Here is a 17,937-nt window from a genome sequence, read left to right as displayed (position 1 = left end):
TTTTTTTTTTTTAAGAGAAGCATGACTGTTTGGGGTTGTGATGGGAAAGAGCATTTTACTTCAACTGTTTACTGGTTTCAGTTCTAAGAATTGAAATAAGCTTGCAGACACACTGAAGTGACAAAAGAAGAATTGTGAATGTGTCATTAATATGAACTTGAGTTCATGTAATAATTTACAGCTGTTATTTCTTTAACTGACATTAAACACAGATGAAGTACAATCATTTTATTTTCACAGCTCAAAAAATAAGGAGATGGAACATCACTCAGTAAACTAAAAAGAACATAGGCAGCGGGGTAAGGCTATATGCAGTGGCCCTGGTGCAGTGGTTCAGTATTTCAGTGACTGACTGCGTGTGAAGTCTTTCAGTCTACATCTGTTCCTCTGTGGTGTAGTTAAATAATCCAAAACTTTCAATCTAAAAGAGCAACAACTGATACTTGCTGCATTTAACGCCTCTGGATATGTTTACGTCTAAGCCAACTTCATTATTATTGACATATAACAAGACAAGCTTGAATGCCACACCAGAATAGTTGTAAAGAACAGTTGCTTGGAACTCTAATGTGGCAGCCAGGGAAAACATGTTCTTTTAATGGAATGCAGTTCCTTGAATACAGAAATGGAAAACTGGGACACATCGCAGCAGTAATCTATACAATCTGATTCTTATATCAGTGTACACACACCTGTCAAGCAGTATGGGATCTATATTACAATCTCTTAAAGTTACAGATTAATTATCAGCACGCTTTCTATCACATAGCAATAGCAACACTTGCCTTTATCATACTCACATACTCATGTGTGAAAAATTTGGCATCTAAAAGCATTATTCACATTATGTTTAAAGAGTGTTGCTTAATTAGACTTTGTACACCAAAATTGTTGGTAATTAGGTACATATGATCTATCAATTTGGTTATTGTGTCCTTTGATGACAAATAAAATTAACATTTTACAGCCAGTTATACAGTTGATCACAGTTATGCAATGCTAAAAATACTGGTTCAGGGAATGTCTCTCTCTACAGTAACTAATTATTACTTTGAGGGGTGGGATAACTGTTGGACTTATGGTATGTAGGGAGTATCCATTGTGATCAGCTCAACTGAAACAAATCTTTTAAAGGACCTACACACACAGGGGGTTTCATTCCAGCCATGGTAGAGGTACATAGTCGCACATCAGTGAGATTCAGTCAAATGAAACAAAAAGGGACATAGTATTTGTACATTGAACTTTTGTTGGAATTTTTCATGCACTGGATTCAGGTCTGCATATTTAACATGTTGTGGAGAAAGGAAACCTCTGTTGTAAAAGTGCTGAAACACCTGGCTTACGCTGTCAAAGAACAAAAATCTGTATTGTGTACTATAAAAACTATTGCTTCAAATGTTGTATCAAAATTATTTCGACAGTCAGACGAATTTCACTTTCATCAGGGAATCTCAGCGTTTGTGTTTTTGTTCTGTTGTTTTGTGGAGGAAAGACATCTTTTATTCACAAATTGCTGCTACATCCCTCATCAAAGATTTTATATCACACATATATCTCAACAGAATTGAATTTCACTCCCAGGTGATTTAGAGAGATAGAACTAGACATCATCAGCAATGTAGCCAAATTATATGCCATGCTCTCAAATAACTTTGCCAAGCATAAGGGTTTGTACAGAGAAAGGCAAAAGGTCTGAAACCGAGTCCAGAAGGTCCCCGTCTTTTTCTTTGCTCTGAAACTCCTTCTGCAATAAATGAAGATGTACAGCATCAAAGCTGCTCTCTAGTCTAGGAAGACTGTGGCATAGAGACGTGAATATCGCAGATTCAGATCATTCTCTGTTCTTACTAAATAAGTGTCTGTGTTGTCATTTTGAAATCTGATTTAAGTTCTGTGATGTCTTTTGTGCTTTAAACTCCAAACAACTGTTTAGAATACATCTTCAAAAAATGGACATTTAATAATCGTGGAATGAATACACATTTCGTAAAACACCATTTCTCTTCAGTCAACATTCAGCGTGTGGCTTTAATTCAGAGAATATGCTGAGTTTTTATTTACAACAGTTCACAGGTAAAGCCTAAAACTGCTAGAGGGCAGCTGCATACTCCAGACTTCAGACAGATGCCACTGCTTGTACTACAAATAAACGGACTAGCTTACTTATCTGTAGGCATGTATTGCTAAATAGTTAACGACCTAAACTGAGGTATTATTGGCGTTCACCTGAAATTTCACTTTGCTAATAGTACAAGTAGACACACCCAAGTCAGTTTCACTGTACAACTTATGAAGCTCTCCTTATCAAAAATGTAACTTGCAATTTTACTGTAAACGCATTTGTTTATGGGGCTCTAAAGTAGTTCAACTGGTTAAGGAACTTAATCTCACTGATTGATCAGGGCTTAACCAGAAGTCAGCCACACTCCTTGCGCAGGCAAACTGGGATACTCCTATCTCTCTCAGCAATGGTGTGGTGTCCATGTAATTATAGAAAAAAATGATTTAACAAAAGACATTTTATAATGGAAATAAATAAAAGGTGAAACACTTGATTACATAGCTTTGGCTTTAAGTTTGGATGAATAAAGACAACTGTAACAGAACAAGAGAAAATTAGGATGGCTGCCAGGGCCAATCAAAATGAGATCGGAGCGGCTTAACTCCCCACTGGGACAAGAGGGACTATATTTGATTAAATAAAAGGCCGCACAGCTCATGAACTTGGCTACAGACTATTTATTTTTCAGACAAACCAAGAAAATATGTGGTATTTCAAAGAAACACCAGCTGTAAAGAAAAAAAAAAAAAACAGTATACAAGTAAGATTTACAGACTATTCAAACAGTTCTGTGTACCTTCATGCTCAGTATATGGCAATTTAAAGCTGCCAAAGGAAAATCAAGTACAACAACAGGTCACAATCCAACGCATACTTATGTTACATCAAAACAGGAATAACTCAAACATTCCTGAAAAAAAAACAGCAGGCTAGATTGATCAAAATGTTCTATACAGATAATAATACAAAATGTGAGCTTGGTCAAAACAAAATGTACAGAGAAAAGAAATAAAATAATTCTTTGTACAAATACCACATAACAACATCAATATTCCAATAACATTATATATAGGCTATATTTATTTATTTATGTATTTATTTATGTATTTATTTATTTATTTATTTATTTATTATTTTTGTGATGTAAAACATGATAAGGAAGGCATAAATCCTGACATGTAGTTGTTCAGAGAAAACATAAGGGAAAGCTACACCACTCTCTTATACAAAATGTACAAAACATCTGCCTCTAACTAGGTACGACATAATACTGTCCTTTGTTTTTTTTTATTTCTTTTTTGTCTTTACAGTATGCCACAGTACAAAAACCTTTGTGCCTAGAAGTGTTGAGGTGAAGCAAAAGTGACTCTGTGCTGGCCCCTTAGTCATGTGACCTCAGTCATTGACGCTGAGTGGTTCTGAAAGACAAAAAGGAAAAGAAAAAAGAAAAAGTTAGATGAAGTCCTTCACACTGATCTAAAATGATGCACTCAACCGTTAGCACTTCATTCCATGGAATGCATTCACCTTCACCTCCTTCCCACATTGATTACCTGTCAGGCATCAATCTTAAAAAACAAAACCACGTTGAGTCAGGGTGCAAAATGTCTTCTTTTGCCAACCCCATTTTCTGTTAAATCAAGCATTTGGCTGTCTCCCTCTTTCCAGTTAAGAGTCTACGACAGGACTCTTGCTCTTGCCCACATATATATACACACACATGTTCGATGCAGCCAATCTCTGACTGGGTAAAGCTGATGAGCTTGTCTTGCTCATCAAAGTCCAGAAGAATTCTCTTATCCATTGCAGTCACATCTGCAAGAGAACCACTATATCACTCCAGCAACACGTAGTAAAATACATCAGCTCATATCCAGCCCATTTTGGCACATGGTAAAATTGCTAAGGTAATCTCATATATCCATAGGCTGATAACTCAGCAGCTCGAATTTTTTAATGAGGTTAGAAGGGCTGTTTAGAATTAGAGGGGATATCTTGTCAAGTATCAGCCCGTGCATTCTAAGACCACCGCGGATTAATGCCAAACAAGAGAAAGCACTCTCTCGACCCATAGAGATTAAACATGCTAGCAGCATTTACACAAATTCTGAAGAGATTAAGAGACAAATGTGACGCCGGTTGTAAGAATTTCAAGTCAGCGTGAATCTGCTGCATTCAAAAGTTCTGCATTCAGTTTTCCTTCAGGCAGTTCATTTCACAGGCCCTGTCATCGGACAGATAATCACGATAATGTATAAAGCGTTCATATCCACTCGTGTGATATTATCTGGTTGATGCTGATTTATGCAGATAAAATTTGACAGAATTAGAAAGATTCTCTGTCTATCCCGAACAATGACAATACTAGAGTGATAATTCAGAAGGACTTGTACAAATGATCACATTCCTGTTAGTATGAATGATTCAAATGAAAACAGCAAGTTGGCAAATGACAAAGTAGTCAACCTGTACCATGGCAACAATACGTGAATTAGTCATCTGTTTTAACCATTTCATATTTGTCTAAGAAACAGACAAAATGGTACTCTGAGGATACTCTGAGGAATAGGCTCATGTTAAGATTTATGAATGCAAAAAGAGTGAAAATTCAAGGTTTCGCAATGGTAAATGTGCAATGAAAGAGTCGGGAATTAAAATAAAATCAAGTAATCAAAATCAAGTAATCAAGTATTTCTCATGGTTTTGAATGAACATATGCATTTTCAAATGTTTGCTGTTTCCATCTGAACCAGTATGTAGCTGATGTGTGATGGAGAATACATAGAGGACGCCACCTGTGCACTGAGGGTCTCCAGGGGGCTCTCCACACGCGGGAATGTCATAAGGGGCAGACCACGATAATCCTCTGTCTTTTGTTTTGCAGGAGTCGAGTGAGCCCCTTTGAAGTTGTTCACTACGCAAATCCCCTGTGCAAAAGAGAAACACATAGGACCATACACATATGAGGACAAATAAAAGAGAGATGTGATAGGAGTTGGAGCATAAACAACCGAAACACTTTTAGACCAGATCTCAGGGATGTCATGTCACGTACCAGGAAAAGGGCCACAGAGCTGCCTAAAATGAATCCTGCAATGACATCTGAGCAGTGGTTCCTGTATTCTGACACGCGATTCAGTCCAGTGAGGAAGGCCGCACACAGAGTCCCAAGGCAGAGCACAGGTTTTGCCAGCCGGCTGCTTTTTGTCTTGATGGTGCTCGTGATGTACATCTAAATACAGGAGCATGTGTGCATGCACACACACACACACACACACACACAGGCGCATGCACACACAGAAACACCAGAAAGACAGATTTATTTCACGCCAAGTGTTTGCCTTTTCCAAGCTGAGTAGCTATACTAAGCTTAAACAAATACAATATGCTTGCTCAAACTTAAGGAGATTAAGGCCAATTATGGAAAATGTAATGGTGTAAATAAACCCAAGTACACAAGGGCAGGAGGAGTTTTTAGAGTCATCGACACAGCACATTAATCCAAGGACATTCTGCACACTCACTTGTTCTTTTAAAATGCTGATTCAAAGGTTGAATTAACACTTTGGGGGCATCTCATTTAAGAGATGATATATAGTAGTCACTCCTGCAGAAACACCCTCTGTTACGACCTCATAATTAGGCCTGCAACAACTACAACCACTTTACAACTGCTTCAAATGCCACAGGTTCTGGGTCTGTAAAGTCGCTTACGCTACTACGACATCATTCAGACCCTGTGCAGCTGCAAGCATTGTTAAATCAATGTTCCACCTCATTCCTGTGCGGCACAATCTCCTCTTCCACATTCAGTAAACAGATGCCATAATCAATGCATAATTCCCTAAAGGTGCATTCTGTGAGCTTTGCTTAACCCTTCTAATTGGCAGACACTTTATACTAATCCCATCCATAAACAAACAGAACAGCTCATTTTGTAGGAACATGTGTCTCCATAAAAGAAGAATGCACCGATCGCATGTCTGTGGGAGAGCTGGGAGGTAGAGCAAGACAGATGCAATGCTGGACGTTTACAGTATTGTACACAAGCAAGAGTCTGCCTTTTAGATACTGGTACATATCTCCGGGATGTCAAACACTATGGTGTCATGCCGCTCCAAAACACACGTTTGAGCAAAAAGAGTGTGGGAGGTGCACTTACGGTGACGTAGACAGCTGAGTAAACGCTGAGTGACGCGTCTTTGGACGGAAAAGATCTTCTGGCTTTTTCCACCACCACCTGGCTGCCTGTGCAGATGTTGCCGTTGGAGATGAATTGGTGGTTGAAGCGGCACTCTGTCCCTGTGTAATTTGGCTTGCACACGCTGAGGAAATACGGCGCCAGGTTACCAGTCACAACCTGACCTGCATTCACAAAGATATCCGTGGCGAAGAGGCCAAAAGCAAATACACCTGCCGGGAAGAAGAAGCCAAGAGCCTGTTGAGCCTTTGCTTTGCCCAGTCAGGGCCACACCAGGCCACAAGATGTGTCAGAATTTAAATTCACTCTGACACCTCCTCCTGTTGGCATCTCTGAATTCATTACAAAGGTAATTACCAGATGTTCCAAAGGGACGATTTTATTAAAACTCACAGCTGTAAACAAAATGTGTGTGTGTGTGTGTGATATACTTTACACATAATAACATTTGTCCATGGTAGACTTTTCATTCGTCAAGTACCAAATGTACTAAAGCTCCATTTTCTCCCTAATACTGTGTCCATGGGGCTATAGGGAGTGATATTATCTGGCTTGCTTCACCATGAAATTGGGGATAGCGTATTATAATTCACTGGGCCTCATCATCTGAAAGGTGACCATGAACAATGTGCTTGAGGAGAAGAAAAAAAAAAATCAGTGCTGGTGCAGAGAGAAAGACAAAGGCAGAGAATGTTCTCAGTCAGTCGTGTGGAAGATTGTCTACTAGCCCAACCTGCAAAGGACTCGATACAATGGTCTATATCATTGCAATGGTAAGCCTCAGAGGATCCTATTACCTGAGACTCCGCTGAATTATGCATTAAAATCTACTCAGTCTCCAGGTAGAGTTAACTCTCTTTCCGTTTTTTCTCTTGCATTGGTGCTGATGCATGTTACTTACAGCACATTGCTCAAACATATGTTCATGAAAATGGTCGTGTCAGCACCTCCTCAAATTCACATCAGAAGTCCCATTAGAAAAACACATTTTATATTCCATGGTTAAAGGATGGAAATTGACATCTGAAAATATTCTGATCTCTTTCTTTTAACACGACAGGTATAATACAGCAGGTTTTACATAATCTCACAGTGCTGAAAAGCTGTTCTTTTCTTTTTTTTTTTTTTTAGGGCAGTCTGAAGAGTTCAGTGGGGTTTTTTGTTGTTTTTTATCGTCATAAGGCTTTTGTAAATGAGATGCACTCTCTGGTAGACATACTGACTAAACTCCAGAGCTCTCATAGAAATCAACTAGGTCCTCCCTCTGGCAAAAAGCATTAGACATACTTAAGACTAAACCAGCCTCATAGCTTTTCCCCTCACGCTTACAAAAAGCTCAGTTCTAGTTATGAAAATAAAAACTAAAAAAAATGACCTCAAACCTATCGTAACCATGAACTCAGACAAACCAGGGTTCTGTGATTCTGATGACTCACCAATAAAGCGGATAATTCTGCGGATGAGAGGGTTCAGGTAACAACACTCCCCGGTCACGATCGTTTTTTCCTGGGCAATGAGGCTTTCTCTGGTGGACTTCATGATGTACATAGATATCTCTCCGATGAAGATCTGATGAATGATACCAACAGGTTGACAAAATGAGGCAAAATCAGCAGACTCTAAAAGATTAGTATCATTGGTATAATGTTCCTGTCCTATAAACTCAGTGGTTTTGTTGTTGTTGTTTTTAAATTCTAAGACTACTGTGCAAATGCATTCATACTTTTATACTATGAAAAAGGCACTCATGGGGAAAAGGTCCAATGTTTCAATTTACAAACCACCTCACATCACTTGGTAAAACCAGCTGATGACTTCAACCCATTTGGACAAATGGATCCAGCCCACTCTCATTCACATAAGATTACAGGGTTTATTTAAATCTAAGATTTCACTCTGTTAAATTTTAAAAGACTAATGCTTCCACTTAACAAAGCCCTAGAGAGCAGTCAATGGATTGCTAACTTCATCTGGCTTGACAACCAACAATTCCAAACCATTGCTCATATAAAGAAGTAGTTTGCCCTTTTGACAAACAGGTTCAATGTACTCATTGTAACCTTTATCTCAGCATTTGTTGGTATATTAGATGTTTTTTAATCAACCAAACATTTGGATTTTGGTTTTCTGCTTATTTTTAAAGGTATTAGTTTTCCACAGTGGTCTAAAACACATTTAAAAGTATATTGTTTATGGTGGTGGATGTATCAACAATGAAGATTCAAAGAATAAATTTTTAAAATGTCAAGTGGGGAAAAAGCACAGAACATCATTTCTTGTATGACATGTAATCTGGTTGATACTGTTCTCATTTGGTTTGACAGGACCAGGAACAGAACAGAACAGAGCAGAAAAGAACAGAACAGCATCTTTAGTATTGAGGACAGTGTGAGGTTTTCTCGCAGTCTGTGAAAGTCACGTACCAATATAACTGCTGGGTTTAAATATGTAAACAAAAGAAAACAACGGTAAATATCTGCCGACTACAGTAATGAACGAGACAAATTACACTGATGTGATCATTAAGAGATATAGTGGGCCCAAACGTGAAAATATTAAACTGTTAACATTTCAAAACTGTTACTAAAGCAAATACATTTCTGTTACAATATGTTTACCTTTAAAGCACAGTAGAGTATGGATGACAGTTCATTCTGAAATAAAATCTTGGAAAGAAACAAGTGTATTCAAGAGAGATGTGTAGTTTGAAATAAAAAGCTCTCCAAGGCAAGTTAAACTAGGATACAGAGAGTCCCGGCAAAGTGCCTTTTCTGCCAAAGGGAGAGCTTCAGAAAAGTCTTTTCTCTTCAAGTAAGGACTTTTTTCCATGAGCCAGTAAAAACTTAATGTACTTTTTTATACTCTTCCAGTGTGACACATTGTACCGTTGTTGAAAAGCTGTTTCATCTGCTCCAGAGAGCATGACAGCAAATTTTTACTATGTCCCCTACTTTACATCCCTATCATGTTAAATCCTGTTACTATTCAAACATCGGTTCAAAAATCCTAACGTAACCTTTCGATTAAAAATGATTCCCTTTAAAAAGAGGAAGTTACAATGTTCACCGTCTTCTTACTCAGCACTTTCTTGAACAAACAGCGAACCTTTTGTTTCTCATTAGTGGTTCATGCCTTATGGCACTCACAATCCTTAACCATGCACAGGTCACTGTCAGTAGAATCAAACACACCCCAAAGATTTCATGTTCTATTTGATCACTGAATCAGACTTTTAATGGTTAAAAATGTGAAGATGGCATATTCTTGACCAAAACTAATATCTAAAGCGAGTTATCATTGATCGCACTATGATCAGTACAACAGATGCACTTCATACCTGTATGCTACTGCTGTGGCTACAGTGCCCTCTAGTGCCATCTTTGTGTGCAAGTAAAACTCTACTGAAAAATTTAAAATACTGATGGCTTTCAGCATTTTTAGGTAAATATTTGGTCATTTCTACTTGATAATTTGAGAAATTATTGACTATTCCTCCAGACAAACATGTGCTTCTTTTATCAATAGGACAGACACCAACATCTGCATTTTTGGGACAGAAAAAAAAATTGTCTGCTATGTCAACACTTGAACAATTTCCCTGTTGGTGTATTTGATAAGGCTGATAACAAATGGACTAAAATTGCTCAGATGAGTATGCAAGCAAGTTTAAAAAACAACAACGACAAATTTTACATTAGCTCTGTTGATCAAAATAATACATCATTCACTTTTTTTGAGATGATAACCTGCAGTCATCACGAATACATGGCAGTTTCAGCAGGTGTGCAAAAACACCTTCACTCTTCTGTCTTACAGTGCGGTTTTGTTCATCATGGTAATCCAAAGTGGGTGTGATGACAAAGGGTCAAAGAGAGGGACGCTAACAGAGAGAGAGAGAGAGAGAGAGAGAGAGAGAGAGAGAGAACTGCTGTTGTACTTACAATGGCAGTGGGGGCTGCAGCCACCACACAGTAGAGGACAAGCGGAGGGATGAAGCTGCTCTCCTCTGCCCCAGGGTAGGGCTTCATCAGGTCAGCATCGTTGCAGAAGAATCCCTGGATGTGGATCCCGAAGGTGTCCGTGCACTCAAAGTAGTAGGCCAGGAGCACAGTGCCAGCCATGATGACCAGCTGGAAGTAAAGCATCGTCCCAGACGAGCATTAGACAGACGTGACATACGTACAGCTCCAAGCACCACGGACAAATGAACTCACATCTCCATCTGCTCCCCTCTTTTCATCCGAAAACTCCCTCTTCTTACTCGCTCCTACTCCTCTCCCTGCTCTCTCGTTGCTCTTTACTCCCTCCGTCTCTCAGAAACAACTTACGGTGTTACATAAAGGCTTTTTGTGAGATGTGCTAATGAGAGAATGGCCAGGGGCAAAGCTTTTTTTACGGTAATATGCTATATGAGTAGAACCCCTCAAAAAACATGGAAATTGGGACACTGTTGTCCTTGACGGCTTGCGGTCCGAGTTCAGGACAATATTGCTTAGTCTGTAAAGTGATTGCTTCAAAAGTTGTAAATGCTATAGACATAAAGACAACATAAGAAAGCACTGACTGGGTGTAATCGTTTCGGTGGTTAGCCTATGCTTTGTGACTTTTTCATTGGGTGAACAGAGTGAGTCAGAGTGAGATCCCAACAACATGGCACTGACAGAAAGACAAAACCCATGGCTGCTAAAAATCAAACGATAAGCAAGAGAAGTCTGGCTCACTGACAGACTGCACATTGGGAGTATGAGCAATAGGTCACTATGGTTACTGAGATCACAGAATTGAGTCAGGAGGGGATCTGTGGATGCATACATGTACAAGTGAATATTGGTGAAGTTATTTTAATATGGTAAAGAGATGCTAGTTACGCATAGTAATAAATCAGACTGCACTATTGTAATGTTCCATAGAGCAAATGTAAAAACCCATTGCAATCCAAACATGCATGCACTCTGTGAGTAGAGTGTTAATCTTTTTAGTTCCATATCAAGACACATGCTGTATATTTATTCTTATTCTTACATTATATTTATTCTTCATACCTCATACATGTAATGTCCAACACGTGTCATACTAAAAGGGATCTTTCTGGAACCTCATTAGGTTTGGAATGAGAGTGGAGCCCCGTGCCTGATGTCACTTAAGACTCCAAAACAGACCAGACAATACAGGTGACTTTAAATATCAGAATAAATTTACCATGTACACCAATCCTTTAATTATTAGTTTCCCAAACAAATGTGCTGAGACACATTTTATAATCAGCAAAAGGAAAATTTCTGTGCAATTTAAATTTAGAGCTAAAAATATATTGACGTGCTGTACTTACAGGTTAAATTGGGTTTTTCAAGGTTTCACTTATTATTATGCTGACTATGAGCAGACAGTGCCCTGGTACAAATTTAAAAATACCATGCAGGCTCAACTGTCACCCAAAATTAATTACTGAAAATCTGTGGTGACCAGGCAATCTAGCACCTGTTCGAGCCAGATTAAATTTAGGCAATTCCCTTTGCAACACCTTTACCTCCAGGTAACAAAGTGTGAGCAAACATTTTCTTGTTCTAATCTCATGCATAAAAAAAAAAAAAAAAAAGAGAGAGAGAGACTGGCGTGTCTAGTGCTGGAACATTCAATTATCTCAGACATGAATTGGAACGTCAGTTGAAGCTGCAAATTCTGTGACAAATGGTGAACATAGAGATGTTCAACGTTGTGTCATTTGGATTCTCATCATCAAAGGTGATGCAATCATAGGCAACTCATAACTATATTCCCTTAAGGCATTGATACGTCAGATATATTTCCTTGCCCCCTTGCTTTGAAAGAAGAATGATCCTGTACTTCTGATCCAAACCAATATTTGTAGCCAATTTTCAGCGTATGCCACACTGGACCTGTTCCCCTGGCAGGATCATTGAGTCTTAACTTCAGATTATTCAAATATTCCAGTAATGTCAGTAGCCTAAAGCTCTGCAAACCCCTAAATACTTCCAGACTCAAATCTGTGCAAGGGGTGAATTAGTAATCCTCTCATGTTACTGGAGAGGGAGAAGACATGAGTCACATGATTATGCATATCCAGCTAGCAGCAATACCATAAAAAACACGCTAATCTCTCTTTGGGTAGTCTAGGCATTGAGTAAAGAACATTTAGAAATGAAAGCTAGGATGTAATGCACTTTTAACGAAGTTAATTGGGATAAACAGGCAGTAGATCATTTACAAAGATGTCCGTGTTCATTCTGATGGAACAAAACAGTCTCCATGCATTTCAATCTGGACCAGAAAGTTGAGAGTTGATGTTCTGTGTGCAAGATCGGTGATATCACCAAAGGAAATGGAAAGTGACTTAATGTCTGCAAAGGTGATCTTCCTCTTCATTTAAACAGGGGTATTAAATAGATCCAACTCCATTACCTAAATTATGGGACTTTTCTACCAGATGAAATCAGTTCTAGAGAAAGAGTTACTCAGCACTGGAGGAGTCATCAGGATGTCTATGCTACTTCCTCAGTCAGAAGACAATGATGTTTTTGAGTCAGAGCCAACAGCATCGACAGTGATGCTGTATTTCCCCATTAAACCAGCAGAGGGCAGTGTGATACTGGACAAACATTGAAGCAGGATACAGCCCTCTTCCTCATGTCTTCAGGAACCAGAGCAAAAAAATGGGTTTGTTAAACACACAGCTGAGCTAAATACCATGACAAAGTCATCTTACCAGTTTCTGTCAGTTCAGTTTTGGCTGTTAGTGTGCTAATCTTCTTCCTCATTCTCAACAGATTCACCTGAGTAATAACGCACTTCAATTTTACCCCCAAAACAAAGAGAAGGACAAACACACATCATCATCTAGCCTACATAAGGAAAGAATGGTGTGTTGTGTTGTGAAGTGTAAATAATAAATTCAGAAGTCCTATGAGATGATAATACATTCGGTGTGACACACTCTCTGCTACGGTACGTCATTCCACTTATGGAAAGAGGCAAACACCTCGGTAAGTGAGATCACATAGGCTAGACATGTGCCTCACAAATGAGAAAGAAAATTCTGTTCTTCTACTCAGTAAAATGCACATTCGTTAAAAAATATAGGGTTTTGTTCTATGGTATTTCAGTTAGGTATTAACTGGTAAAATGATGATATGGTCTGTCACAACTGTGCAGGCACCAACATAAATCCATCCAGAAGTACTAAGGCATAAACTGATGCAGCAATTCTGTGCCAATTTTACTGAGCCAAGCTCAACATGTTAATGTAGCTGGTCCCACTTGTACTGTAAACACAAGGGTTGAGGAGAGCACTGTTGTCAGCACTAGCTAGAGACTTTAAGATGAACAAACTGAGAACTACACTTACTAAACACATGCTGTTGTCTGAACTGAATGGAGAAAAAAAATCATGACACAATCAGGCAGTCGTTATAGTGAAAGACAGCCAACACCTTTTCATCGAATAAAGACAATGTACTTATATCCAGTTACATCTCATTGTTTTTGGCAATCAACTATACATGACACATTATGAAGCAGCATACAAGCTTGTTCATTCTACCATAACAATGAAAGACATAAACAGTGTTGGGAGCATTACACAAAAACTGGTTAATTACACTGCATGTAATGTGTTACATCCTCAAATAATTAATGAATAAAACTATCAGGCTACTTAGTGAAAAATGTAAGGCTGTTCATTGCCTTTCTCCAGGGGGAATCAAATTAGTTTGTAAGTAAAATCCAGGTAGCATTCTATATACCACACAAACAGTCTGAGAGGCAGCTGTGCTCTTCTGCATTTAATTTCAATCTAAGTCATAACTTGTGGTGTTATGTTGTCCTTCTTAAGCGCTTTAAACAGAATCTTGCTATACAGAGAGGACAAAGAGATAATTGGTGTGTTATGCATTAAGGAGGACTATTTTGAGATGCTTCTCTTTCTGCCTGAAATTCGCCTTCATGCTATATTTCTTTTAAAAATGCATGAAAACAAATCAACTTGGATGGTCTCCAAGTACTACACAACAGGGCTAAAGCCTGTATCTCACATTTCCACAACCATTTCAGATGGTAGAAAAGTGTTTTTTATTTAGGGAAAGTGGGGAAAAAAAGGTTTCGCATTCCTCCCTTAATTTAAAGAGTAAAAAGAAAGTAAAACTATTGCAGTTACCCCAACACCTGTCATAACATCAAGATGGAGCATGTCCAACTGCCCCTAAATGATAATACTGGATATTAGTCATATTTACAAAGTTTAGCCATACCTAGCCTAATTATTCACGTCACCCAGCCCAGGTAGAGTGCCAGCACAGACATTATCCAGCAGTTCCTACCGACTGTCATTCCAATGGAAAGACAGGTGCACTCAGTGTATTCGGAAAACCTGAAAGTTAAGTCAACTTTTATTCTAAATTTTTTCCGAAAGCTCCTGCAGTCTAGACCTGATTGTAGGACTCTGAAACATGTGACAGATGGTTGTAATCTAGTGCCGGTATGAAACTGTCATAGTGGGGGAATTTAGAGGCCTGTCTCCAACACAGATTGTAAGTGGCAGGTAGAGTCTTCACAACACAGGCTACACAATAAACGCACAAGCCCACCGTTATGCGGAAGACTATTCACTATGCTTGGTGACAGCACACATTTGCTATGTTGCTAGGTTCCTTTTAAGTCTTTTTGACTGAGCCAGACACTCAAAAAGGCACTGACTGCAGAGACAACAGGAACATGATATGGGTATGGACTGTTTCCAGTTCTGGCACTGTAAGCCGCTGAGAGAGAGGGAAACTGGCATATGCCAGCATACTGGCTCTGGCAGTCATTTAAAAGGCAGTGTCATAAACATGAATACGTATGTAGCAAACAAAAGACACGAACAGGCCTGGCCATACGCTATTTCTTTTCATCATCAACTCTCCATTAAGACATAATAGGCGGCCTATTTTCTAAGGCATGATTAGCTTTGAGAGCGACATGACAAGAAGGAGACTGGAGGAAAATTAGAGAAACACCTCTATTACCCACAATGGTTTCAGCGATAATGTGCTAGCAGACCTCCAGTGAGAAGCAACTGTGTGAGCACCATCAAGTAAGGCAGGAGAACAAGTCCTCCATGCCAATACCCCCATACTCTATCTGGCAAGCAGTATGGCTCAGTCCTGCTTGTGTACAATAACAATATAACAAAGACAGAAGACAAGTGGAATATGACAGCTGGGGAGTATTAGCTGTCAAGAAAAGGCAAAATGATTGAAGAATTAAACATTCAAAAGGAGACCGTGATACAAGACAGTTTGAGGACCGCGAACGCATTACGTCTCCTGTCACTGTGAGGTTATTCAGCCCATTGTCACTCAAACCTGAGAAACAATAATATGACAAATTCAGAGCCAAACAAACTGGTTTGTGTAGAAGTACCAAACAGCTTATCAGTGCCATAGCCTGTCTCCATCTGGCACGGAGACATTTTGAGCTTTAACAGTTCTGCACCGGGTGCTGCTGGGGGCAGAAAACGGAGAGAGAACTGTGAATGTAATATGCCAAGCATGTCCCTCTCTGCAGGAGAAGGCTTTGAAGTGTCTACAGACATTTCCCACTGATTAAAGGGGATTTGACAGCAATTTTAATTAAATGCCGAGCCAGTGAGCTCGTGAGCATTGTTTTGGGGAGAAGACATTCGTAACCTAGCTGTGCAGAGTGTGAACGGGATCATCAAACACCAGCCCAAAGAGCAAAAGGACGGAATACAAACGCATGCGTGAAGGGTCGAACGTTAAAGGAAAAGCAGAAGCCGGAAACTCACCTCAACAAATATGAAGCATGGTATGATGGAGTAGCTGCGCTGCGTGTTGTCCGAGGCCATTTTCAGTCACAGTTCTGTCGTTCTCAATCTAAAGGACAGATAAGAAAAAATAATCAAATAAAGGCTGCAGGGAGGTTCTTCTAATGGCACTGTTGGGACATTGAAGGATGTGTTCTAAAACACTTAAGAGACAAAAAGGGAGTGGATAATGAAAGAACAAATGACAAGGTGACTTGCGCTTTAGGCCACCACATAGGCTATTACGCACACTTATTAACAATTCAAAATTAAACAGGGAATTACATCTTTCTCTTCACAGGAACAGGATAGATTCTAAGCACAAGATTATTTGGGAAGGATTGCTCATTTCGTATTCACTAAAAGAATCTCCGCTAAAGTAGAAAATGAAGATTGAGGCGATGACAACTCCCTTGTCCTTTACTACCTCAAGAATGACAAGAAAGGACAAACCTGATGTGGTTAAAGGAACACCCTGACAGATGCCAGCGCCGCTCTGAAGATGGAGCTAAACAAATGCAGTGAGGATACCAGACGTTATAAAACGGGATACGTGGCCAGCACTAAATCAAATTCTTATTGGAGACACATTAGTTAGGACAGTTTTCACAGAGGAGTGCTATTGTCTTGCTAAATGTCATTTCATTCCATTTCACAGTGGCTGCGATTCGTGCTTCCACAGTCTCACCCAGACTGTCTGTGCAATCAGGCACCGCTGCGGGTCCAGTGTTTCAGAGGACATGACAGCACTGACAGCTCTCCCTCGCCACAAGACACACACACACACACACACACACACACACACACACACAGGTCAAAAGGAAAGCTCTGGAGAACACTCTACCTATATGGTGAGCATCATGAAATATTCATTTTTTAAGTTTAATTTAATATTTTATAGTTAAGGTGGCCAATTTCGTTCCACTGTGACAAAAAGATGTTGTTAAACACACCAACTGAGGATAACACGATTACAGCATGCAGTAAAATCCACACTCTAATTCAACTGTACATCAAACACATCTTTCCTATAGCCTACTGCATACAGGGCTAATGTGCATACTTAAAGTCAGAATGCATCACGGGACCCATATTCATGAGCATGTTTGACCTACATCCAAAAGCAACTTCATTACAATCATCACAAACAGCTTAATGATAATTACCTGTTCTTGTCTAAAAAGAAGCCTACACCAATTTTATGTGGAGAAACATCTCCCCTTTGTATGAAACGGCCATCCGAAACATTTAGATGAGAAGTGAACGAAATGGGAGTGTAGTTGCTGCAGTTCACTCAATGGGTGCGCTGCATTCTGAGCTTTGAAACAGCCCTATGTTTTACATTGTCTCAAAATGTTTGAATTATCCAATCCTAACAGACTTTAGGACATGCTGAACAAGAATGAGATAACGGTCAATAAGGCGTTCAACCAATATAATTTAACAACAGATTCCATGACCTGGAAAAAATGTATCTACAATTACTATTTGGTGAAATTACGCTATCAGTCATCGAATAAATATATTTAATTCAGCTTCATACCTCCATTAAAAGTCAAAAAATGAAACTTCAAAATTATTAGGACCTGTATTTACATGAATTATTCAGTTTGCATTTTAAAAAATGCTGTCTGGAAACTGTGCTCACAGTACATTTAAGTAGCACTTTTTGCACTTTCAACTCAAACATTCAAAAGTCAAAAAAAAGTTCCAGGTATGGTCTCTGTGTTTCAAACCAACAAAAAGTTATTACGCAGATTTCCAATTCCTCTTTAATGCTTTTTCCTACTTTAATTCAACTTAAAAAGCAAATTTCTGTCCAATGCTCTTTATAAAGATTTTGGTTCATCC

At 39.1% G+C, this 17,937-nt stretch overlaps 1 protein-coding gene across 1 annotated transcript; it reads right to left on the bottom strand.

Moving 5' to 3' along the window:
• Window positions 1–3,450: 3,450 nt before the first annotated feature.
• On the bottom strand, window positions 3,451–16,128 carry plppr1 (phospholipid phosphatase related 1). The gene is made up of 7 exons (XM_030769530.1): window positions 16,069–16,128; window positions 10,208–10,396; window positions 7,703–7,835; window positions 6,228–6,478; window positions 5,121–5,297; window positions 4,861–4,992; window positions 3,451–3,483 (listed from the first exon to the last, which is right to left on the bottom strand). The coding sequence occupies exons 1-7, from the start codon at window positions 16,126–16,128 to the stop codon at window positions 3,451–3,453; spliced, it is 975 nt and encodes a 324-aa protein (XP_030625390.1).
• Between the last annotated feature and the right edge of the window lie 1,809 nt (window positions 16,129–17,937).

This window comes from Chanos chanos, chromosome 3 (genome assembly GCF_902362185.1).
Source record: "Chanos chanos chromosome 3, fChaCha1.1, whole genome shotgun sequence".
NCBI classification, from domain to species: domain Eukaryota; kingdom Metazoa; phylum Chordata; class Actinopteri; order Gonorynchiformes; family Chanidae; genus Chanos; species Chanos chanos.
The sequence above is the reverse complement of the archived record's forward strand: the minus strand, read 5'-3'. Positions and strand labels throughout refer to the sequence as shown.